This window comes from Rhipicephalus sanguineus, chromosome 9 (assembly GCF_013339695.2).
Source record: "Rhipicephalus sanguineus isolate Rsan-2018 chromosome 9, BIME_Rsan_1.4, whole genome shotgun sequence".
Lineage (NCBI taxonomy): Eukaryota > Metazoa > Arthropoda > Arachnida > Ixodida > Ixodidae > Rhipicephalus > Rhipicephalus sanguineus.
This window is the reverse complement of record NC_051184.2, coordinates 80,915,811-80,941,502: the sequence shown is the minus strand read 5'-3', so window position 1 is coordinate 80,941,502 and position 25,692 is coordinate 80,915,811. Positions and strand designations below refer to the sequence as shown.

At 47.1% G+C, this 25,692-nt stretch overlaps 1 protein-coding gene and 1 long non-coding RNA gene across 3 annotated transcripts; both read left to right on the top strand.

The window, feature by feature from the left end:
- On the top strand, positions 1-25,216 carry LOC125759849 (uncharacterized). 2 transcript variants are annotated; one of them, XM_049419267.1, is made up of 2 exons: positions 1-334; positions 24,343-25,215. In XM_049419267.1, the coding sequence occupies exons 1-2, from the start codon at positions 275-277 to the stop codon at positions 25,066-25,068; spliced, it is 786 nt and encodes a 261-aa protein (XP_049275224.1). In that variant the 5' UTR covers positions 1-274; the 3' UTR covers positions 25,069-25,215. The 2 variants fall into 2 exon arrangements, with proteins under 2 accessions (XP_049275224.1, XP_049275225.1); XM_049419268.1 differs by lacking the exon at positions 1-334 and adding an exon at positions 342-707 and having other exon boundaries at positions 24,716-25,216.
- Positions 8,710-9,865, top strand: LOC125759850 (uncharacterized). The gene is made up of 2 exons (XR_007417554.1): positions 8,710-8,831; positions 9,103-9,865. It is a non-coding gene; the product is annotated as an uncharacterized LOC125759850 (long non-coding RNA).
- Positions 25,217-25,692: the final 476 nt, after the last annotated feature.

The window sequence follows — 25,692 nt, the reverse complement described above, 5'->3', positions numbered from 1 at the left end:
GGATATAACAGCCGCTGCGCCTGCTACAGATTCGGAAGCACCTGGCGTAACACCTGCGGAGGAGGCGACAACGGCATCGGTCACATCGCGCGGTGCTGACACGTCGCCTGGAGCATCGTCTGCAGAACAGGATAAAACAGCTGTTGTGCCTGCTCAAGATGAGGCGTCCGACAGATCGGAAGATCGGTGGGATCTGTGTCTTTTTCTCCACTGCGACCCGAAAGGGCGCCCGTACAAAAAAGAGGATTTTCGTAATGCACTGAAAGAACTTAAAATGGACACCGAAGTAGCACGCATCAAGCCAATGACCCCCGGAAAAGCATGGCTGTTGAAGGTGAAGACGAGGGAGGCTTGGGAAAAGCTCGCGAGCTGCTATTATATGCGTGTGAAAGGACTGTACTGCGCAATTAGCGTTCTTGGAGAGCCCGAGACTTGGGTGAAGGTTTTCAGGGTGCCACTGTGGCTCTCGAATCAGAAGTTGGGTTACGAACTGTCAAATCACTTTGGCCTTGCAAAAAAGGTCAGCTGTCGCGAGTGGTCCTGGCCAGAAGAAAAAGCCGACTCGACTACCCGTTACGTTCGCCTGTGCCTGAAGAAAGGGCTGGAAGAGAAAGATATACCGTACGTGTGGTTCTGTTTCGAGAGCGATGCGTATCCCATCGTTGTCAAAGGGCGACCACCGCTGTGTTTCCGATGCCACACCATAGGTCATATGAAGCGTGAATGTGATCAGCCACCGTGCACCGACTGCGACAGACTCTTGCAGGACACGCGAGCGCTGTCCGGTGGTGGAGGTGAACCTCTGACCAGTGACGCCGAAGAGAAGCAGAGGGTACTGGTGGAACCCGGAGACGTGCTAGTGGCCCCAACTGCAGCCAGCGGTAGTCAAGAGCAAAGTGTGAGCAACCAAAAAACTGCAACAGTCGTCGAGGAAACACCAGCCGAAGAGCCCCACGAAGTCACCGGGGCCGATACTGAAACTGGGAACGCCAGCGCTGTTACCCGCCGAGGAAGCGATTCCGAAGGAGACATTATGTGCAGTTCCGAAGAAGCAAAATAACCGAACGCTCTTCGCAGCCGTCAACGCTGTATACGCACGGTAAAGTTATACGAACCACGTCGCTGTTTTCTCCGAAATGAACAATGGCGTGCAGAAATGGAACGTTCTTTCGGAAAGAGAACGTGGCTTGTCTGGGACATTGAGTAAATGTATTTCAAACCACGCGACTTACTTTTGCGGATACAATGGTTAAGAGCGAGCAGCTGATCTCATGATGAGCCCTTTTACTGAAAGTTGACTGTGTCAGATTTGCTGAGGCAAAAGGGTGTGAAAGGGGGAGATAAGCTGTTACACGATGGTTCTGCCGACGGTATACCCTTTGTAACGGAGTTCCGTAAACTGACCGCCGAGGCCAAAATACTCATGTAACCCACTAGAAATGTAAATAAAGAACTTCAGAACTCACGGTAACGCTCGGTTTCTTTCGGCACTATCCGCACTGTTGTCGACACCCACGACATAGTCTGGAGTGTCGATGTAGTTGTGCTTTCTGGTAACGTTGGTCAGTACTTCGTTTTCCTTGCATTTTCATCCGAAATAAAGTGCAAAAGAAGTGACTGATTTCGGCTTTCGGTGTTCCCGAAGTTCGCGCTGTATTTGCACTGCGTGAAGTCGAACAGATTGCGAAAAGGGGCGTGCTTTCTGACCACTTCTACTAACGTTATTTAAAAGGTGTTAGCGGGTAGGCGAACTACACTTTTGAATGAAACGCAGAACACGGCGAAATGCTTTTATGCGACAACCGGTCGATTGAATCACGATCATGAAATCTGTTCATTTTCAGAGTTCAGTTTTGCAACTCCACGAAGCGAAATCTTGATTTAGTACTTTTTTTTGCGTATGCGGTTGCCGTAAATTGGCGACGAAAAATGAGTGCACAGTTTGTAAATCCGTAAACTTTCCCACAACTCATGGGAATCAGATATACCACATCACTCGTGCATTCACTCAAGCGGGTTTTGTGTTTAGTGGAGCATGCGGGAGGTTTGTTTCTTGGTTTCATGCGTGCACATATCGAGGACAGCTTGCAAGGCGCACTGAAAAGCAAATTAACATTGTGCCTATTTGATACTTTCTTTAGACTGTGACCCGCTTGAGGGAACGCACGAGTGATGTGGTATATCTGATTCCCATGAGTTGTGGGAAAGTTTATATAGGTCAGACTGGACAATGTTTCGACGATCGCGCGCGTCAGCACGTCAATAACGTAAAAAATGGCAGTCATTCAGTTGACCACTCTAAGAAGTGCGCAATGCGTTCCCATGTTTGAAAAAAAAAACGAAATTTATAGGAAAAGGAAATTCTAAGAAGGAAAGGGAAATTTTAGAGGCGCTTTGGACCCGTAACGAAGGTGATAAGTGTATCAGTTCGCCCTCTCTTCTACTCTCGGAGAGAGAAATAAACTTCTTAAAAGAAAGATTGTGAGTGGGATTAGCGAGTGTTTGTTGTGAGCATGTCCATTCTGAGAATGTATAAAAGGCTGGTTTTTCTTGAAATAAACATTCAATAGTGCAGTCAGCGCTTGTCCCGTGGTCTTCGTTCCTCTGTCGTCATTGTTCCATTCGCGCTGTTACCTTCCTTGTTCTAATTATGAACCAACTAGCCCTCATCAAGTTGAGATATTCATCATCGAATTTCAAGGCCGAAATCGAAAGTGAGCGCGCCCGGCGCGCATGAACCGCGACTGTTCTGTTACGTCAGACTGGAGCTGCCCGTCACGTGGGAGTAACGAAACTTAATGACGCCGCCGTGGCCCTATGTTCTCGTGAAAAACTGCAAGTCATTTCACTTGTGCCCGCGCATTGCGCTGCTTTTGTGCGTAGTGTTTGGTGCTTATCTGTTTATTTCCAACTGTGCACAAGGAAATCGCAATACCAACCTTTTCTTTGTCTGGGAAGCATAAAACTCAGAGGCGGTTACTGCGGCGCTTCCTCTTGCAGACAGGCAAAAAAGTTTTTCGCGCCTCTTTATAGTTCAAGAAACAAACAGATAGGCACCACCCTGCAAACATTAAGCTGTCTACTAGTGCATTTCAGAATGCTTCCCGATTTTTCTGACCAGCATCTGCTTTGGCGCGCCTTCATTCTGACTTCATCACTGCCCTGTCACGTGTCATTCCGGTGTTCCGCCGCGCTTTGTGCGCGCCGGGCGCGAGCAGTTTTGATTTGGACCTTGAAATTCCATGATGAATATCTCGAAATACGTGGAACTTTTGTTATTTCTAAAAAAAAGTAGGCCATAAATTGGCACGCACTACACTTTGTAATATAAACACTTGCACTCAGGTCAACAGTGGCGCACCGACGAGGGGGGTTTCGGGGGTTGTAACCCCCCCCCCCTGAGGCCCCCGTAACTGCCCCGCTGTCCTTCTCACCGGGAGTCCAAAGTTCATATCCAGAGGTGTCCTGAGGTCGACTTTTCCTGAGTGGCTCTAGAAATGTGTTGTATTCACTCATCTACTCCTAAATTGAAAAAAAAAACGCAAACCGCACGCTCTATGGCTCTGCGTTCCTAAATTTCCAGGGAAGCAGCTTTCCAATAATATTATCTGGGGTTTAACGTCCCAAAACCACGATATGATTATGAGGGACGCCGTAGTGGAGGGCTCCTGAAATTTTGAACCCCTGGGGTTCTTTAACGTGCACCTAAATCTAAGTACACGGGCCTCAATCATATTTTCGCCTCCATCGAAAATGCAGCCGCCGCGGCCGGGATTCGATCCCGCGACCTTCGGGTCAGCAGTCGAGCACCATAACTTATCACTAGATCACCGTGGCGGGGCGCAGCTTTCCAAGAAAAAAGATGCTTTCACGGGTTGTCAGTCTGGCCCCTTTTTTATTTTCTTGCCCCGTTGATTACTACAATAGAGCATGCCACGGCAAATATAAGAATGGAACACATCGAGGGACGAGCTATCATTCCACTCCAGCCGCAACCAAAAATATTTTTCAGATACGTCTATTTTATCTCTCATATAAATTTCATTGAACGAGAATTCAATTCGCCCTTGAAACATAAGACTCTCGGCCGTGTTTGGATGTTCCCGTAGCCTGAAAATAAAACGCTGCAAAAACACCTACACAAGTCGATATCTTCGGTTTTCTTCAGACCCCCCAAAAATGCGGAATATATTAGTCTTAGACATTAATGCGAAGAGCCGGAACATACTGCAGCGCACAACGTGAAAAAACAAAAGAAAAACAGATGATATATTCAAGAAACTCACCAAGAACAGCTATGGAAAGTCTTTTATTCAGAAAGCAGTTCACTTTCAAAAACACGACGCAAGCTGATAAATCCAGCACCCCCCCCCCCCTTTTTCAATCAACACCACCACAGAAATGCATCAGTCTCTACTATCCGAGTAGTGATCGAAACCATCGCTCGCAACGACCGGCCGTAGAAAGAGAAAATTCAAGACACCAGCTGAACCGAGAACCTAAAAGAAAGATGGGAACGACGTCCCCAATTTTGCAAGAGATCGCAACCCCATAGCCGAAGATTCCGAGGACGCGGACAGCCGAATCAATTTTCCTTAACCTACAGTTTTCGCAGTTGAAACCGACTACCAGAAATGAATCTTGACATATGTTAACGACCCAAACAACGTGAACCGCGCTCAATGCAACCTACCCCTTGTGTGCAGCACACAAAAAAAAGAAAGAAAAAGAGAGAGAGAGAGAGAGAGAGAGAGAGAGAGAGACGCATCTGCGTACCCACTTCGACGCGTCCGTCTAAAAAGCTCCCCACCCCCTTCACTGTTCAACTCATGCCTTCCGGTCAAGCCCTTGCACTGCTCTGTTCTTTTGCCGACAAGCATCGCCGCCGCCTGAAGCACCCTTCCATACCCGTCGAACAGGAAAAGAAGCCCTCTTCATGTGTGTCCCTTCCTAAAACTCCGAAGAAGGAACCGTATGGTCTATGAAACTTCGGGACAATGCTCACTCAAATTTTAAAGATAAGAAGGCGTCGACGGCATCTGATCCATCCGCCAAGCTTCGACGCACGTGTTTTCTATTTTCTTCGGGGCTGCTGGTGAATGGTACCGTCTGTCGCTTAATGGCTGCAACGGAGTGGTCGCGCCCTTTTTTCTGAACCTCGTTGACAGCGGACGAACGAGACGTGTTAGTGCGGCGAGAAGAAAGGCCACCTCGCATGCGGTTCGTTCATCAAAGCGACCGCGAACCCGCGGAGGCTGCGTAGCACGAGCACACGACGTGTTTAAGCACATTGAGTGGTTCCTGCATTTCTGAGCAACCCTTGGAGCAACTAGTGTGTGCGTCGCCAGCCATTGTCGCAGCATCGCACGCACACAGTGACTCTAAGCATGCCATGCGGAGTCCGGCCGTTGCAAAGATGGGAGGAGCAAGAAGCCGTGGCAGAAGGAGTAAATGTTTTTAACGACGTCTGCTAAGAAAAAAAGAACCTTGGGAAAGTGCGGAAGGTCTGTGGGGCGGCACGTTTCCTTTTCTTTTTCTCAGTAAACGTCTCTCGCCCATTCTTTTTACCACTTCTTTTTTGCATGTACATCGGACGGAAACTACAACGTTTGATGTGCGCACATGCGTGCACGCTCAGTTTGCTTGCTAGAACTTGTGGCCGTGTTTGCTGCGTGAATCTGCGTTGGCAATGACCTACCTCGCCGAAGCCCTCTCTCGAAGCGCCAGTCGAACGAGGCTATGGTCGAACACATCCTCACCTACAACCCAAAAAGGATTTCGTGTTCATATTCAAGCGACGCAGCAACAACACCGGAATGCCTTATTACGTCCATAGAGGAACCGGTAACTCAGCAGATATCGTCGTCTCATGCGTCCATTTACCAGTCAATTTTTACTAAGGATGGTTCAGCCGCCGAAGCTATATGCGCCGGAGTGACCTGGGAATCTACGCTGGAAAGTCAGTAAGTGTGGTTATAATGCAGTTTATCCGTGAGCTGAGAATTGTACTGTACGTGTGCTGCATTGAACTGTACATGCTATTTATAATCAATACTATGTAGTTTATAAGTAATATTTATGGTGCGCTTTGAAATTTATAGTTTGGCGAGACTCCAAGGAAGCGTAGGAAATTATCAGCTGCAGCGTTTTTTAAGAGTTGAAGTTGCCATGCATGCGGGCTTGTTCGTATGGCGTTTTCTTATTACACTGGTAGTGCAAATACACGGGACAAAAGAAACGCACACGAAAACACACACTCGGCGCTGGGTGTCTTCATGTGCCTTTCTTGCGTCCCGTTTGTATGCGCTACCTACCATAGTAATAAAGTTTTAACATCATTGCGCGACCGCCAGCCAGCCGACATGTCGGTTCAATTTGTGGTTTATTTTCTACGTGCACAGCTGCTCCACTGAACGGTTTTTTGGCCTTGTCAAGTTATTTCAAGACCTTTCTGTAAAACGCTGAATAATAATCATCATCATAATTCATGTTATTATTATTAATATTATTATTATTTGGTATTTTATTTGCAGTCGCATTACTCCAGCTGAGGCAAGGAAATGGCATATTATGCAATGTGCTAGCCCCCCCGCACTCCTGTAATCTTGTCAGAAGTTCAACCCCGCCCCCCCTGAGAGAAATCCTGGGTGCGCTAATGCAGGTCAATAATTAAAAAGTTAATTGACGAGCTTTTGTTAATTAGTCGCGTCAACGCCATTTTCGCTGCGGGAAAGTGTTCTCGCTTCGACGTAGAGTTTGTGCTCAAATGGCACGGCCATAGACAAAATAGTGGGGGGAACGCACACTTGTGTCGGAGGCTGAGCGGTGCTGCGAAGGGGGAATGCGCATTTTTCCGTCTTCTTCAACCTCTACCCCCCCCCCTCCTCCCTCGTTCAGCGTCATTGTCATGAAACTCGCTTGACCAGGCAGGGTAGGCTAACCGTCCCGACGGAGGGACAATCGTTGCTGCGGGAGCTGGTTTTATCGCTCCGGAGTGTCGGTGTGTGGAAATTTGTGGCGGAAAGTCAAAATCGTGTGCGAGAGGGATGCGCGGCAGGATTCCGGCACTGTTTTCGGCAGAGATCACCGCGGCGAGCAGCCAGTGGCCGCGTGCCTCCATATTGGACTCGCTCGCCTCATATAAGGCCACGTGTTTACCGCTCTTACGTCTCATCATATTTTTGTTCTCTTCTTATCGCGCATTCACGGTTGACCATACTTTTTTAACACGAAAGTGTTTTATGCCGGGGTTCACCACGGCTCTGCTGACGCATTTCCGTCACGGATATGACGTTATAAAATGTAAAGACTAACATATGGCAAAGAAAAAACCAGAAGAAAAGTTCTATCACCTGGAATCGAACTCGCGACCTCTCGATGCCCAGCACGCAGCGCGAAACGACTCCGCCACAAACGACACGTTCTTCGCCATACTAACGGCGTGCTATTTATATGCACCACTTGCCAGCGGCGGTACTCAGAGATCAGGGTACATCAGCGTGTTTTCGTTATCACTAGCGAGATGGCGCGAGGAGCTCGAAGAGCGCGCTTTAAATGTCGTCGCCCCCCCGCGTTGAGATGAGCGTGTGTCTGTACACGGCGTGGTCGCTCCTGCGCGCGCGCTTATCTTGTACGTCTTGCGCTCTCACCGCAAGTTTGCGTTCAAGTTACAGAGAGCACGAAGGTCATTTCGCTCACCGCAGCCTCCGCTTTTGCGAAAGGAGCGCGATGCTCACAAACTAATAAGCTACAACTGTGACAGTTCGCGCTCATCCTGTGCATATTTGTGCGTTCGTTTCGTGCGTCCTCCTTTGTATTTGACAAGCGCGCTTTAACTGTCGAGCTGTGACAGTTGTTTGTTCGCGCTCATCCTGTGTATGTTCGTTCCGTGCGCCTTCACTGCTTGAGCAACGCGTCGGAAGTTTCGAGCTGCTTGCCGTTCTTCGCGTGACATTACAACTTGTCGGGGCGAAACAATGCACAACAATCGCTCAACTACATCTGTGAAGACACGTTTTACTTTCGTGTTATACCGATTCCTATGACAGAGGGATCAACCATGTTTTTTTGTGTATTCTGTTACTCTGGAGCGCTGGCATTTTTAGATGCGAAGTATCTTAAGGTCGAGCTCAATCCGGCGGTGGTGGTGTGCGGCGTGACCACCCTCACTGCGCATGCGCATACCCTCTCCACATACCTCCTCTCCACTCCCCCTCACCATTCCCCTTCCCCTCTACCCCTTCCTCCTTTCCACTCCCCCTCCCCCTTTCTCCTCTCCACTCCCCCTCCCCCTTTCTCCTCTCCACTTTCCCTCCCCTCCCTCTCTACTTCCCCTCTCCCATCCCCCTTTCCACTCTTCCTCTGAAACGCGGGCTAGGCATGCCGAAATTCTCTCCTGCACAACGCCGCGGTGAGCTCGAGCGCATGCGCGTCCCCTCCCCTTCTCTCTCCTCTCCTACGCTGCCCCCCTCTCGCCCGCCTGTCGACGCCGTTCCCCGCCAACACCTCCTAGACAGCTTTTCAGGCCTGCGCCCAGCGATCTGACGTCATTTCCGCCCGGCCGACACTCGGGGAAGCCGCAGCGGCAGCGAGCGCAGCGTGGGTCGGTTCAGTCACGTTTGCCGCTGTTGTTTTGCGGCAATTTCATTTCCGTGCGTGATGTTCTAGCGATACGATAATGCCTAATAAGTGTTCTGTGCCGGGATGTACCGGAAACTACAGGACGGGAAAGGAGATACAAGTGTTTTCCTTCCCTAAAGACGGCGACGCTCTCAACAAGTGGCTACGCGCCAATTCCTAGGAAGGATTTCGTGCCCACGTCGTGCACTAAGGTAAGGATTTGTGATCTTCTTGTCCCGGATCCTCGTTGATTGTACAGGTAGAAGCAATGTGATATGAAATATGGGACCGTGTAGCCGCTGTTCCTTGCTAAGCGCTGACACAGAGTCGATGAGAATCGGCCACAAAATCACATTCGTAGCAAGGATGGCCGGCGACTCTTTGTTCACACATAGTCGCCTGGGGGTCGTCCGTGGGAGCGCACTTAGTTCTTTTAAAAAGTGTCTTCTCAGATGTTCATGAAACGTTTGTTCGTTTGTGCAGGTGTGCGCGGATCATTTCGACGCTTCATGCATCGAGCGGACGACATCGTACACGGATCCAAGGACAGGAAGAGTTATCGAAGTCGCACTGCCAGTACCGCGGTTACGTCCTGGATCTGTGCCAACGATATTTCCCGGCTGCCCGTCCTACCTTTCAGTATCATGCAGACCACAACACGAGAGAAACACCTGATGCCAAGAGGAGCCGAAAAGAAGCTTCCCAACTCGCCCATGCTGTTGAAGAACCACTGGCGTCATACGAAGCGGAACAGGAAAGAGACCGTTTTTCGTCCCTCGAAGAACTAAAGGCTCGCCTGCAAGTAGTCTCAGTGTCGCCAAAGTGGACTGTGATTCATAAAGAAGAGTGCTCGATGTTTTTGAACATCATCGACTTTCGTGAACCTTGGTTGAATGCGTCATTGACAGTGTTTGAAAACCTCGAAGTCATTGCCTGCTATCAAGGATCACAAATCAAGAACCTTGGTAGCACTGTTGTACCTGACTCAGTTCAAAAAGTAAGTTCCTTGTTGGAAACTTTGAACAACCTTTGCATGCTGTCTGAGGAGCGCTGCAGTTGTCGCCACCTGTCGCTTGCAATACAATCCCTTCTCGACAAATTGGAAGGTAGCATTACTGAAGACAAGAAAGAGGTGGTAAAGTTCATGAAGGAGCAGCTGCTACTGCTTTCTGCAAAGCGTATTCACTACAGCGCACAGGTAATGGTGTTTGCATGCATCTTGCATACAATATCACCACATGCGTACAAGTTTCTAAGAAGAACGAGTGTACTAACCTTGCCGCATCCAAGCACTATTAGAAATGTGTGCTCGTCTATTCAAATGTGCCCACAAATCGATTCATCTGATGCCACTTTCCTTCAGTATGTTTCCCAGAGATTCAAACATCTGCAGCCACATGAACACACTGTGACGCTGATGCTTGACGAGATTCATATCAAGCCTTGTGTAGATTACAAGGGTGGGAACATATGTGGTGCAGCAGTCAATTCGAATGAAGTAGCCACCTCGGTGCATGTATTTATGATACAAAGTCTACTGAGCTCGTTCAAGGAGGTGGCGCACATTCTTCCGGTTAAAACCTTACAGTAGTTATGTACACAGAGGTTGTAGTTAGAAAGCTTATGACGCAAAGTAACTTCACCCAGTTTCTCCATGGCCTGAACCAAAAGAATGTCGTTCGGCAATTGACACTGCAATGTCTGCCGAGGCTTGAGGACATAAATACGTGTGAAAATGGACACACCTATGATTTCCTCGTCACGCTAGTAGCAAACTGCGCAGCAAACATCATGCTTAACAACTTGTGCAAGCAGAGGAACGATCTCTTACGCATTGGGAAGGAACAGAAGGCAAAAAACAGAAAGGCCCAAATCTTTCTGGAAAAGTGATTTTTCCAGGTGAAGCGCTCTCCACATTTATTCGTGTGAAACTGCACTGAGGTCATTTTATTTCACAGTCCCGACTTTATTTCCTTGTCATACTTCTGTCTGTTGTGCAACGAGCCTTGTTTTCGGTTTGTTTCGTATTTAAATGACACTACATAGTTTTAAAATCTCTTTTTAAGTGTTCTTGGCATGTCAACGTGTTGTGCTCATTTGCTCACTGAGCTGTCTCAGTGCCTGCTGTGGTAGTTGGAGGGACCATGTTTGGTACCTCGCAGCTATGTATGCTTTTCTTGTGCGCTTTCTGTAGAGATATATTGGTGTGCAATGTGATTTGTGTTTTGGGATTTTTGTGTGACTTGTTTTCTAGGACATGCTTGCACCTGTAGCAGCAGTACAATTAGTTTTCTTTGTGTGACTTATTTATCGTGCTATGGTTCACACTTCAGTCACCAGTGTGTTTTATGTATTGTGACGTTTTGACAAGTGCTTGAATTTACAATATGATGTCTTGTGTGTTACTACTACTGTGATAAATGAGTGCAATATTTTCCTCTAACCTACAATTTAAATGGGAGTATGCTCTTCATGTTGCAATGTTTGGGAATGTTTTTGGTGCAACAATGTGTTATATTTTGTTTTCTTTCATTTTATTGAGATGCATACTGTGCCTGCTTTGACAAAAGAACAGATAGTTATCTGTGATATGATGTACTATGTCTGCCTCTAATAAGTGCAATAACTTGTTTTCTCTGCCATTCATTCACCCGTTTATGCTGCGCAGTTTTTATGGCAACATCTGTATTCTGTACTTTTGGCACATCTTCAGTATGAAGTGAAATATCTTTTGCTGGCCGCCGTCTATCTGGGCCGAGAACAGTGTGCACTGTGATATTTATGCAGACGGCGCCTGCTTGCGATAAATCAATATATATTATTCCATTCATGATATTCATTATTTCTCGTTACCCTGATAAATCATGTTGACCTGGCGATCTCTTCTGAGCGGTCAGAGGCAGTAGTTCGCGTGAGGAGCGCGCGCGCGGCAAGCGCTCGCAGCCGAGGTAGGCCGGCGCGATGTGACGTCGTCGACGTCACATCACGTGACGCGCAGGCTTGAAAGCTGTCTAGGAGGTGTTGTCCCCGCTCGCCCTGTGAGAATTAACGGCCAGGCTAGATGGAAGACACGACGCGCGTAGCGTCCCTCTTCGCGTTCCACGACACGAGGTCGGTAGCATGCCCAACGAACGCCAACGGAACGCGATCGTGCAAGTGCTCCGGCTTCGCATCGCCTCATGGTCCCCTTTAGCGGGAGATGGTGTAATTTTTTGTTCGCTCGTGTTCTGTAGATTGGTTGGAACAATGTTGATTCGGTCAAACCAACATTGTTATCCCTGAACTCTTTTTCTTGGAGAGGAATGGGACCTTCCCGGTTTTCGGAGGCCACCATGTGACTGTGCGCCATTGTGTTTGCGTGTTGAAAGCGCTCGTAATGCAACTGCTCTCAGGTGTCGTCTTCCCACCGCATTCTTTTCTTCTTTTATTTCTTTTTTTGAAGCAGTCGTGGGCGCACACGGTGCAGATTTTGCAGCTTCAAATGTCCGAACACACGAGGCTCAACGCAGATAGGGGGAGGTGTGAAAAGCGGCCGCGAAAACCGGTCCCCAAATCGCGCCGATGCCGCAAGGGGCGCTGTACGCAGAGGCGCGGGGAGTCGAGCTGACGACGTGCCGCGTAGCGCCGCTTATGTACGGCAAACCTGTCTCGCGCTATTAGCTTGCAACAGTTTGCTGCGTTAATCGTCTTTTTCCCTTTCTCTTTCAGCGGGTGCAGTAAAAAAGGGCACACTGTAACATCTTCCTCTCCTAGTAAAAAAACAGCGCGAAAACTACGAAGACGAGACAGATGAAACAGGACTAGCGCTGTCTTGTCCTTGTAGTTTTCGCGCTGTTTTTTACTATGAATGTGTACCAACAAGCTCAAGTTCGTACGCTTCTCATCTTCCTCTCCTTCTTCACTGATTTTCGTGAAGGAATGCACGCGAGAAAGAATATATCGGAGTGACATGCGGTGCGCACCAACCAGCAAATGTCGATTGGTGTTACTTCCTTGACAGAAAAAAATTCGTTACACACAATATGGATAATTTAAAAAAAAACACATGAAGCCAAGGGTAACTAGAAAGTTAGAATAAAAAGTAAGCATCGAGTAAATGAAGATTATAAATGAGCACGCGGTCATACTATCAGATAGAATTTATGAAAAAGATAACCCTCGCGGTAGTAAATATCTAGATCTGAAGTAATGCAAAATATCGATCTAGACAAAATGGATTTGGAACAAAGAAAAGGGAAAGAAAAATAAACCATCGCGGTAATCTTTTAGTCATATTTATATAACCGAATACAGCATAACAGACATCCATCGGAATATAAGAACAGTAACTTATTGTTAATCATATCTTCTGAAGTGGAGCTACGAGGTACCTTTTTTTATAATTGTAATATCGGCGACAGAATAAAAGGAAGCGGTCCGTTGTTTCAATTCATTGCAAAATTTGTACAACGGCCGGGGACGCCATGAGACCAGCATTATATAAATAAAAATTCACTCGTGGAATTTGACCGCATAATCTGCTGTAAGAAACTTCTATTGTCACGATGCACACCGCTGTTTATTCCAGCAATACCTTACATGTACGAAGTTCTTAAATTTATCCAGTGATAATTTGCCAGTGTCGCTTTGCAAACAAGCATTCCTATACCTTAAAGCTGTCGCATAAGCCGTATCTGGTAAATTAGGAATCAGAGCTCCACATAGAGATACTGAGGCTCATGAATCCACCATTTCATTTAGATACAATCCGCGGTGGCCCAGTACCCTCAGCAACCAAATTTTTTGTAAGTTTGCAGGTATTAGATAACGAAACATGCTCAGGAGTCTTGAATTCGCTGCCGTATATAGGAAGTGCTGAACATACCGAAGGATAATCTGTAACTATAACTGCTGTTGATTCATTTGACGGGAGCTCGCTAAAACAACAGCCAGTATTTCTGGAATTAATATAGGTGTATATATACGATGATAAGAGGAAGGTAGAAAAAAAAGCGCTAATTTCTGCAACCCCATAGGGAGCACGGCTAAGCGCCTTAGGTGTATGATTGGGAAGTCGAATTGAAAAAGACCACTGAAAAGAGCGAGAGATGATGCCTAACCCAACGTTACTAGACTAGGTTAGCAACCTAGTCTAGTGACGTTGTCCTAACCTTACCCTCTACCGATGCATAAGTCGCGGTTTTTTTTATTGACATAATAAGTTGTATTGCTAATTCTCATGTGAGCAAGGTAATTGTGTACTGGTAATTTAAATACAGAAATGGCATTTGTTTAGCATTAGGAGAAAAAAAAATATCACGACATTGTGTGCGAAGAATCGAATTGAGCTTACTTGAAGAGCCAACATGCTATATTTTTACATTGAGTAGTTCTAGCAGCGCTAATGCGAATCTGAGGGGTGTTCACTCACGACCAATGTGCTTCAAAGAATAAACTAGGTTTTTAAATGAAAACATATAATGATTGTCTCAGATGCGAACTGTATATCTTTAAAAATGTACGTTTTAACTGTTGGTGTCTCTGATCTAATTACCGACCATGGTAATCGCGCTTCCATATCTAACACGTTGTTTGCAACGAACATTAGAAGTCCAAGGCACAAGCGCAAATCATTCCTTTCTAATAGTATTTGAGGTTTCATTTTTAAGCTGCGTTGCCAGAGAAAAAGAACAACAACAATAAAACGGCGCCCCATACCGGGATAGGGCGAACATACATTTTGTTCATCATTATCGTATTTCTTCGCAATTCAGTTCTTTGGTTTCAGAGTTTTCGTAGCAGCCAGGAACGAAGCACCAGCGTTCAGTTCTCTTCGTTTTATATGGCATTTTCACCACAGCTCACTAATGCATCACTCGTGTACAATAAAGAACGCGTAAATGGTGAAAATAAAAAAAAATCACGCCGCGTTTCCTTGTGGTAGCCTTCCAACGGGCAATCTGCGACAGCGGCGGCTGTACCCGCGCCCCCTGCAGCAGCGCCCCTGGCGGCATCGGCGCGCAGAGGGACCCTGTCTGGCAAGGGAAACGCGTGGCGCTCAGCACAACGTTTCCAACTAACCCGTCCAGCGGTGGTCATTGATTTCGTCGGAAGCCACAAGAGGCGATGAACTCCAGAAGTCTGCAGGTGGACAATCTATTTCGACTGCAAACACTTCACAGCAGGGGTCGGGGGAGGGTGTACGGGGGAAAAGGCGATGTTTCTGGCGGCCTTGTTGGGAGCACCCGTCAGCGTAAATTCACTGCAGCCTTCTCGGAGGGAAAGGTGCTTACCGGACAACCGAGGAGACATTTTCGGACGAAGAAGCGCCGAGGGACTGTACTAATATTTTAGGGCCACCGTACTGTGGGGCACGTGTGGGCGCGGCCACGCGGAAAATCGACAGTTCATTTAGCTAAGGATAGAAGGGGACAGGCGAAAGTCACACGAGACATGCTGTCACGAGACGTTCATTAAATTGCATTTGATTAACTTGATTTCACATTAACATTTCATTCGCTGTTAATGCGCACTTGATTCACCTTTACCCGCCACGGTGGTCTAGTGGTTATGGTGCCGCGGCTGGGATCGAATCAAAGCCGCGGTCGGCCGCATTTTCGGTGGAGGCGAAATACTATAGAGGCCCGTGTGTTTAGATCTGGGTGCACGTTAAAGGGCCCCTCACCACCCCGCTTTCAAGGACGAGGGAGTGGTTTCCTCCTCGCCTTCGCTACCCCTCCTATAGGCCATATCTCGCCACTTATTTCTTTAAAGCACGTGTACCATGTCAGCGCGTCGACCCTATCAAAATTTCGCGCTCGTTGGCTACACGCTCTTGTCTCCGTTTGCGCAGTCGCAAACACAGACAGGAGAGAATATTGCGCTCGTTTTTTTTTTTTGTATTTTTAGAAGGCTGGTGAGGGGGCCTTTAAAAAACCCCAGGTGGTCCAACTTTCCGGAGGCCTCCACCACGGCGTCTCTCATAATCGTATCTTTGTTTTGTGGCGAAAAACCCCAACAATTATTGTTATTGTGATTCACCTTCGATTCACTTAAAGGACTACTGAGACGAATTTTAGAAATTTTCGGAATATTGCTCTAAATAAGAATACTGGTGTCGAGAAACCTAAAACGAGTATTGCGGTGCATGGGTTTAACAGCCAAGCTGTTTAGCAAGTCGTTCCTTGTGAGTCGATCGCAGAAAACTATTATCATCTTAACGGGTACGTGCCACTGTGCGGCTGCCCAAGGGCGAGCACAGAGAGAGAGAGAGAAAGAAAGAGAGAAACAGCTTAGAGCGAGAAATACAGAAAAGGAGATAGAGAGCAACAGACACGAAAGAGTGATAGAAAAAACACAGGAAGACAGAGAGAAAAATAAAGAGAAACAAAGAAAGAAATAAAGAAGCAGATAGAGAAGAAAAAACATAAAGATAGAAAGAGCGAGAAAGAGAGAGAAAGGGATAGAGAAAGCAATATACACGAAAGTGAGATAGAAAAAAACCGCGAGCAGGACAAAGAGAGAAATAAAGAGAAACAAAGAAAGAAAGGAAAAGAGAAAGAGAAGAAAGAAAATAGAGATAGAAAGAGGAGCGTGAAAGACAGAGAAAAAATAGAGAAAGCTCCATACACGAAAGAGAGATAGAAAAAACAGAGAGCAAGACAGAAAGAGAAAGAAATAAAGACAAACAAAGAAAGAGAAAGAAAGAAGCAGAACGAGAAAGAAAGGGAAACTCTGTGCGCAAAAACCAGACAATGCACAAGACGAGATAGACTGGACGGGCGCTACTTTCATCTAACTTTATTTGCGGCTTCGCCTGCAAATATATGAAGAATACACACATGCGCAGAAATCAAATGCATTATCACATACACGTAATCACATCAGTAAAAATAATCGAGAAATTCCGTTTCTGCCTTCCAAAGCATCACCGATGTGTCACTGACACACCTACCCCCTATCTTCCTGATATGAAACGCTTCCAGTAAAGTTTCCCGTCAGATATGCACCATCTCGCCGAATTTCAAGTTTTGTTAAAAGAAAGGGAAGAAAGGAAATAAAGATAGAAAGAGCGAGAAAGACAGAGAAAGATGTTGAAAGCAACCGACACAAAAGTGAGATAGAAAATACACAGAGCAAGACAGAAAGAGAGAGCTTGCGCCTGGAGCGTAAGGCCCTGTCGAACTATTTGTGCGTGTGCATATCATGTGTATACGTAAATATTGTGCGCCTGGATGCCGTTTGCACGCAAGCCTTTCGTGTGGCATTTTTCGCTGATGGTGGCCTCGAGTCATATCTCGTTTTATTTTCGCTATTATTATTTTCTATTTACTCGCTCCTTCTACCTCTTTGGTTGCGGCAGCCGGGTCATGACCTTCGGTGACCCGGCCGTCCATTGCGCTTACGAAGAAGTCTAAATAATACGAATGCGATTTCTGATTAATCAGGTTGGTAGCTCGTTTTGCGTTTTAAAAAAAAAAAACGCTTCCTGTCGTATAGAGTTATGCCTCATTCACTGAAGACCGCCGTTGTAGTCTAAGTAATGGTTCGATAGGCACTTATACACCGCGGCCACCAGTAAACATTTTGCTGTCCCTTCCGTCCCTTTGTACATATTTCATCGTGGTTAAAAGGGGCGCAAAGTAACGTGAGGCAAGAATAAGAAGGCTACAGGGCGAGCGCATTTTATTCTAATTTGCATAACCGATCACTTGAGCGCGCGCACACAAGGACAAAGGGAGGTGACGACAACACAAGCGCTTACTTCCAACTGACATTTATTTACGAAAATGGATAATATGAACTCTTTTTTTCATGACGTCACAAAATCGTAGTGGTGATATTACAAGAGGAAGGTGGGGAACTATCGAGATGGCAATCTTTCGGTGCATTGTCCTGAGTGTGGGTTGAAGAATGGTAGGCCTTGTAAACCGTTGTATGATATGTGAAGGGTGGTAGCTAGGAATAGAAGCCATTGCAACATGTGAGGGAGATAATAGAGGCGGATCTGATTTCAAAGGGGGGTCAGTCACGCGTAAGCGCACCTTCCATTATCTTGTCGTCGAAAGAAACACAGTTTCTCAGCACGTTCACGTAATATTAGCACTACGATTTTGTGACGTCATGAAAAAAAGAATTCATATTATGCATTTTCGTAAATAAATGTCAGTTGGAAGTAAGCGCTTATGTTGTCGTCACCTTGCTTTGTCCTTGTTTGCGCGCGCTTAAGTGATCGGTGATGGAAAACCAATTAGCCCAAAAATCAGGGCTCCTTAATTTGTATACTTCCTCTAATCAGCAACCTCTTACTTTCTTCTGCTCGCAAAGTGTAAACACAGGGCGAGCGTTGGGCAGGGCTTATTGTTTTAGGAAACGAGAAGTAGCGCTATTTTTATGGCGACGCATAACGGCCAGTGGTAACCCCGCGAACATTTGCCTCCTAAACAAAGACTATAGTAACAGAATAGAAAGTTGGGCGAGTTGGTGTATATTCATATTTAAAGAAAAGCGGCGCACAAAAAAAAGACGGAGACAAAGAAGAGAACCACACACACAATAAATTGGGAAAGATATGTGCTTTGGTGTCAAATAAGCTAGACAAGAAGGACAAGCCAGATGTAAAGAAATGTGCCGTAAACCATAGAAATAAGTATGTGCCTTGTGCTGTGGGGGTGGTGTACCGCATTCCTTTGTCTTGTGGCCTTCATTATGTCGGACAGACGGGCCGCTGTGTCAATAAAAGGTTGCGGGAGCACTATCTCTCTTTGCATAACGGCTCGCCTTCCCATTTGGCATCGCATTGTGCCAAGTGTGGGTGCACACCTGTTCTGTCTAACACAGTTATAATTTTTAAGCACCACGATCAATTCACCCGTGAGGTTTCTGAAGCCTATCATATTAACAAGTCACGTGATGCTTGTGTAAGCCAGACCTCGGTTACATTGCACAAAAAAGAGTTTACTTTTATTGATGAGCGTATCACCTAATCACGTTGTACCTCACTTGTCATGCGCGGTTTTTTCCTTTTAAATTCTTGTTCCTCTGAATAAACTTTCAGTTGTGAGTGCAGCGCTGTGTGTGGTTCTCTTCTTTGTCTCCGTCTTTTTTTGTGCGCCGCTTTTCTTTAAATATGAAGAAGACTATCGTCATAATGATCGGACTTTACCTTCAAATTAAACAAAATGAGCGACCGTGGCCATCGCCTCTCAAACTCCCAGAACTGGTTTCCCAGAACTGGTTATTACCAGAGCGGTTGACAAACTGATACGAATAGTAAAGGGTGTGCATTCATCTTGAAGGGTCAGACAGAACAAGGTCAAAAAGTGCTGTGCAGTTGTGCCTTACGTTCATGAATTTTCTCAAGCTTTGAAGAATGTTGGCAGCAGGTATGAAGTTTACATTGTTTTCAGCGCTCCTATAAAAGTGCCACAGTTGTACCAAACAGTTGCCAAAAAGTTTGCCAAAAAGTGTGTGCCAAACAGTTGCCAAAAAGAGAGAAAATGTAGTTGTGGGCTGAAAGGACGCTCTAAATTCATAAGGTGCATAGAAGGGGCCGTTTATCGGATACCGTTAACTTGTGGAAATATGTATATAGGACAAACAGGTCGCTGCATTAACACACGTCTAAAAGAGCATAAAAGTTCTGTGGAGAAAGAAACATTTTCGCACTTCTCCAATCATTGCAAATCATGTCATGGCAATCCTGCTTTCAGTGACAAAGACAATTTCTTCGCTCATAGTGATAAACTTACACTTGAAGTCACGGAAGTGTTCCATATACCGTAAAATGCCGAGCAAGCGAACCCGCCCAAGCAAGCACCCCCCTCCCCTTTTCGGGAGATCTGAAACAGGCGCCAGGGACCGAGCAAGCGCCCCCCCCCCCTCCTCCTCCCCTGCGTCCACTTTTTTATCAAGGCGAGCATCGCTTGTGTAAAAAGAACCACAAGAATTAGTACACTGAAAGCGTATCTAATGTTGTTTATGAAATTTTGTTGTTATGTGGCCGGTCGCATATTGGTCAAACCGGTGGCTGCTTCAATGGTTTGACAATGACGAGGGGAAAAAACAGTAAATGAATCAAGCATTTCATTAGAAACATGGATGGGCATTTTTTATATTTAGCGGCTCTCCCACCGCCATCTTGAATTTCCGTCCAGGACCATGCAAGCGCCCCCTCTCCAAATATGGTCGGATTATCCTTCACCGTAGGGAGGGGGGGGGGTGCTTGCTCGGCATTTTACTGTACGCCGGTGTGCGAAAAAGCGTATCGCTTAACCATCGGCGGCGCTTACTGATAAAACAATGTCTTTTTTTTAATTGTTCTTGTATTCTGCCCATATGCCTCATGACTTGCTCCGCGTATGCTCTGTGATGATTGTGTGTGCTTATATGTTTAGTCCCTTTCAACAAATAAATCAGTTGTGACTTGTGAGTAAGCGCTCGTTTGTACCTTCTTTGTGTCCCCGTCTTTTGTGCACGCTAAAAAAGGTTTCAAAGATGGATTCATACAAACTCGCCCAGCTATCAGTTTTACTGCGCGCCCTTCTTACTCGATCTTTTCTGTGAGTGTTGATGCGGTGAGACCCCAGACACTCTCCGAGGGCCATCGCTTTTGCTCGCAGGCCAGTGAGGGGATCTAGCTGAAGTGTAGGCCCGACTGGGCCCGGCTTCTCGTATAGACTTTTTGATACCTACGTCATCTATCCGGCGTTTCAGGTCTGGGCGTCACTCACGCACGCACGGGTAGGCGGAAATTTTTTCCCTTCTTTCACATCGCAGGACTGATTTGTCAGAGTCGTGCATTATTCAAAGAGCTCATCGAAACGGCTTGTTTGGCATCTGAAGCCACGACGTCAAGGTGGTTCGGGCCAGGAAAAAAGTGATTTAAAAATGAGAAAATAACACCGAATGGAAGAGACAGCAAAGTTGAAGGAAGGCCGCATGGCCACGCGATTTCCGTAAACATTATCGCCGAGAGATTAAGTGCGGCGTGCGTAATCAGTGCATTACGAACACGCCCGTTTATCCGAGAAGATAAGCTCTTGTCAGGGACAGAGATGGCACACTCACCCGGCAGCTTGCTCTGCATTTGGATAGACAGTTATCGCATTCGATAACTGAGTGCAGTGAGAAATATAAAGTATGGCAGTTCTGAAGGATTCTTGCTGCATCACAGCTATTGTTACTGCGGTGGAGCGGAGCAGTTTGCAGTCGCCTTGGCGCAGCCTCACCGTTCGTTTCCTCAATTAGAGCTGAGCCGAGTTTAGTATCCGACCGGTACTGTCATATCTATCTGTACCATGTCTGTTCTATGCCGCAGTATTTACCCGTTACACACGCAATGATAATGTCTGGGGTCTGAAGTGCCAAAACTACGATATGATTATGAGGCCCGCCGTACCCAAGGGCTCCGTAAATTCTGATGATCTGGTGTTACTCAACGCGGCATCACACAGTACACTGGCCTCTGCCATTTCGCATCCATCGAAATGCGACCGCTGCGGGGGGATTGAACCCGCGACCTTCGGATTGGCTTCGGAGCCGGAGCACTTACACATGCCATACCTGGCGTTGCGGGTGCCAGGCGACGTGAGGGATTTTACTTGAGCACAAAAAGTAGCGATACGGAAGAATCAATGCTCGTGCTTTTGGCTCAGTAGCAATTAAAGCGTTCGGGGTTTTTCACATACCGACTCTTAAAAGGTCGTAAACTTCATTATAACGTCCTGACGCATATTTTCCTCGAAGACGTTGCGATACAAATGAGTAAGCATTTCGTTTAATACTTTGGCTTTTTCAGAGCAAGAAGATACGTGTCCCTTTATTTACAGGTATCCTGCCTTATTTAGGGCGTCAAAAAAAAGAGCATTTATTATGATTATTGTGGACGCCGTAGTGGAGGGCTCCGGAAATTTCGACCACCTCGCGTTATTTAACGTGCACCGAAATCTAAGTACACGGGCCTCTAGGATTCCGTCTCCATCGAAATGCGACTGCTGCTGCCTGGTTTCAATCCCGCGACCTTCGCGTGGCATTCATTTGGTTGGGGGTCTGCCCATAGGACCGGGGAGCAGCCAGGCCTCGGGGAGAAGTAGAGTTCAGGAGCCGGAGTTGATAACATGAACGTTTATTTACATGATGATTTAGTAGCGTCTCGACGCTCGTCTTCCCCAGATCCTTTGTTGGAGAAAACCATTGAGTCCAGGATAGTCCAATCAACAAGCTGTCTTCATCTCCGCCCCTTAAACGAAAAGTAAAGCACCGCCTCCTTCCCACCCCAGGAAAGAGAGAAGCGGATCGCCTGGCACGACGGAGGGTGAACAGAAGACACAATAGGGCACTATACACACAATGAAGGGACCATGCCGGTGCACATTCCTGGCCGCGTTGTCAGGTGCAGTCTTTCCTTGCTTCGATAGCGTCATCGACGCAGGTGACGGCCAGCTGCCGGTCGGGTCACAAAGCCACAAAGACACCCCGTAGTGTGGGGAATGTGCTCGATGAGGAATCTGATCTCGCAGAATGCTGAACAAAGCAGTGCAGAAGGGACTGCCTCTTCCCCGAGCAACCTCGACTGCAAATAGTTCATCTCCAGGCCATAAAACCGCCAAACTCAGTCGAGTGTGTCCAAAGCGATTGATGAGAGAACTGACAGCCTTGAAGGGTTCAAGACACAAGTGCAGTGTTGTAGCCGCATCTGGTGCGTTTCGGGGAATGTTGACAATGCAGAAAGCAGAGCAGATGCTGCCAAATCACTTCCACGATCCAGCGGCGCGAAGCCATGAAGTCCGATCACAACAGCATGCCGAGTACGAATTAGTGATGCAGAACTATCGATGGTACTATTGATACTATCGATAGCCGAGTCACTATCGAACTATCGATAGTAAAAATACTATTGATAGCACTATCGATAGTAAAATATTTGATGGTACTATCCATAGTATAAAATCAACAGCACGAACTCATTGCAGAATAAACTTGGTTCCCCGAGGAGCAGGCTGAAGGGCAAGAAAGTTGACGTGCTTGTGTTCTTCACCTGAGTGCTTTGCTGGCACATGATCATAAAGTCGAACTGTTCAGCTATAGCGGAATGGAAGGCGTTACCTATGGTGGAACTGCGCGGCTTCAAACTTACATTGCATTTTATGATTTCAAAATTAAAAAAAAAAGATATATCAAGGTCTAGGTTTGTTAATTGTAAGGATTAACTGGTTGCTTTTGGATGTGAATTTATTGATGGACATATTACGCCATTTTCACTGCGGACATAATTTATTTCTTTCGCCAAAACTTGCTCATAAACTAAGCGAAGCTGATAGTAGGCTATCGCAAATATTTTGGCAATAAGGCCGGCCAGCAACAGTATCATTATTCACACCACTATCGATAGTATTTCACGTGGTTGTGACGGTAAAGAATGCTGCAGCAAGACTGGGAAATACGGAGCTCTTTATGTGGGCGAAGTTGTGTCCAGAAAATCAAAACTCACAATACAAGCCATACACGCTGCGCACTGATAGCGGCCAGAACAGTTATCGGCCATCGAGTAATCTGATCATGGGTGGAACGCGTCGTCTTTTATACATCAGTCATCGAACCGTTCCAGTGTTGTCGCTGGTTCTCGAGTAAGCTCTCGAATAAACTTGACTATTCACGTCCGGCGCGTAATCTTAACAGAATGATCTGAAACAACGTGAAGCTTCTCAAACGTTACAGTGTGGTCTGCTTTAAACGTTGCTAACAGTCTTTGTGTTTGTGTCTCTGTGTTTGAGTATTTGTGTTTGGAACCCGAATACATCAAAACAAAGCAATAAACACGCGTGGCAGTACTAATGATTGCACTATCGATACTGTGTTTACACTATCGATAGTTTCAAAAAAAAAAAAGAACTATCGATGCTATCGATAGTCAATTTACCGATAGTTCTGCATCCGCGGCGGGTGCGAGAGCGGTTTTAGAGGGTAGAACGTTTTCACACCAGATTAGCAAGGATGCGAGAAAAAGTAAACAAAACAAATCCCATGACGCTGTGGTCACCTGAGAGGGCGGTTCGCGCGCCTCAACCAATCAACGTGAGGGAGAGGCCGGCGATGAGAAAAAGGGGAGAGAGGGAAGAGAGGACGCTCGAATGCACGCCGGCGCTGCTGAGCCATTCTGCGAGTGGCTGCCGACTTCACTAGTGAGCTGTAGCATTCGAAGTGTTGCCTGCTTGCAGAACGGTGGCGACGGCATCGGTCATGTCTCCCGGTGACGACCCGTCGTCTGGCGCATCGTCTGCAGAAAAAGACATAACAGTGGTTGTGCCTCCTCAAGATGCCGAAGCGCCTGGCGTATCCCCTGTAGAAGAGGTGGTAAGGGCACTGGTCGTGTCTCCCGATGACGACCTGCCGTCTGGCGTATCACCTGTAGAAGAGGATATAACAGCCGTTGTGCCTGCTTCGGAAGCACCTGGCATAAGACCTGCGGAGGAGGTGACAACGGCATCGGTCACATCGCGCGGTGGTGACACGTCGCCTGGAGCATCGTCTGCAGAACAGGATAACACAGCTGTTGTGCCTGCCCAAGATGAGGCGTCCGACAGATCGGAAGATCGGTGGGATCTCTGTCTTTTTCTCCACTGCGACCCGAAAGGGCGCCCGTACACAAGAGCGCATTTTCGTAATGCACTGAAAGAACTTCAAATGGACACCGAAGTAGCACGCATCCAGCCAATGACCTCCGGCAAAGCATGGCTGTTGAAGGTGAAGACGAGGGAGGCTTGGGAAAAGCTCGCGAGCCGCTATTATATGCGTGTGAAAGGACTGTACTGCGCAATTAGCGTTCCTGGAGAGCCCGAGACTTGGGTGAAGGTTTTCAGGGTGCCACTACGGCGCTCGAATCGGAAGTTGAATTACGAACTCTCAAATCACTTTGGCCGTGTAAAAAAGGTCAGCTGTCACATGTGGTCTTGGCCAGAAGAAAAAGCCGACTCGACTACCCGTTACGTTCGCCTGTGCCTGAAGAAAGGGCTGGAAGAGAAAGATATACCGTACCTGTGGTTCTGTTTCGAGAGCGATGCGTATCCCATCGTTGTCAAAGGGCGACCACCGCTGTGTTTCCGATGCCACACCATAGGTCATATGAAGCGTGAATGTGATCAGCCACCGTGCACCGGCTGCGACAGACACTTGCACGACACGCGGGCGCTGTCCGGTGGTGGAGGTGAACCTCTGACCAGTGACGCCGAAGGGAAGCAGAAGGTACTGGTGGAACCCGGAGACGTGCTAGTGGCCCCAACTGCAGCCAGCGGTAGTCAAGAGCAAAGTGTCAGCAACCAAAAAACTGCAATAGACGTCGAGGAAACACCAGCCGAAGAGCCCCACGAAGTCACCGGGGCCGATACTGAAACTGAGAACACCAGCGCTGTTACCCGCCGAGGAAGCGATTCCGAAGGGGACATTATGTGCAGTTCTGGAGAAGCAAAATAACCGAACGCTCTTCGCAGCTGTGAACGTCGTATGCGCACGGAAAAGTTATACGAACCACGTCGCTGTTTTCTCCGAAATGAACGATGGCGTGGAGCAAAGGAACGTTCCTTCGGAAAGAGAACGTGGCTTGTCTGGGACATTCAGTAAATGTATTTCAAACCGCGCGATTTACTTTTCAGATGCCGCGGTTAAACTGATATAATGATGAGCCCTTTTACTGAAAGTTGACTGTGTCAGATAAGCTGAGGGAAAGGGGTGTGAAAGGTGAAGAAAAGCTGTGACACGATGGATCTGCCGGCCGTATACCCTTTGTAACCGAGTTGCCACAAACTGAGCGGCGAGGCCGAAAATACTCGTGTAACCCACTAGAAATGTAAATAAAGAACTTCAGAACTCACGGTAACGTTCGGTTTCTTTCGGCACTGTCTGCACCGTTGTCGACACCCACGACATAGTCTGGAGTGTCGATGTAGTTGTGCTTTCTAGTAGCGTTGGTCAGTACATCGTTTTCCTTGCATTTTCATCCGAACTACAGTGGAAAAGAAGTGACCGATTTCGGCTTTCGGTGTTCCCGAAGTTTGCGCCGTATTTGCACTGCGTGAAGTCGAACAGATTGTGAAAAGC

What these genes read in the sequence shown, in the direction of transcription:
- LOC125759849 (XM_049419267.1), top strand. Translation starts at nt 275, where the DNA reads ATGGACACCGAAGTAGCACGCATCAAGCCAATGACCCCCGGAAAAGCA. An exon ending in GAAAAGCATGGCTGTTGAAG is followed by an intron (nt 335 to 24,342) that starts GTGAAGACGAGG and finishes TGGCTGTTGAAG; the next exon opens with GTGAAGACGAGGGAGGCTTG.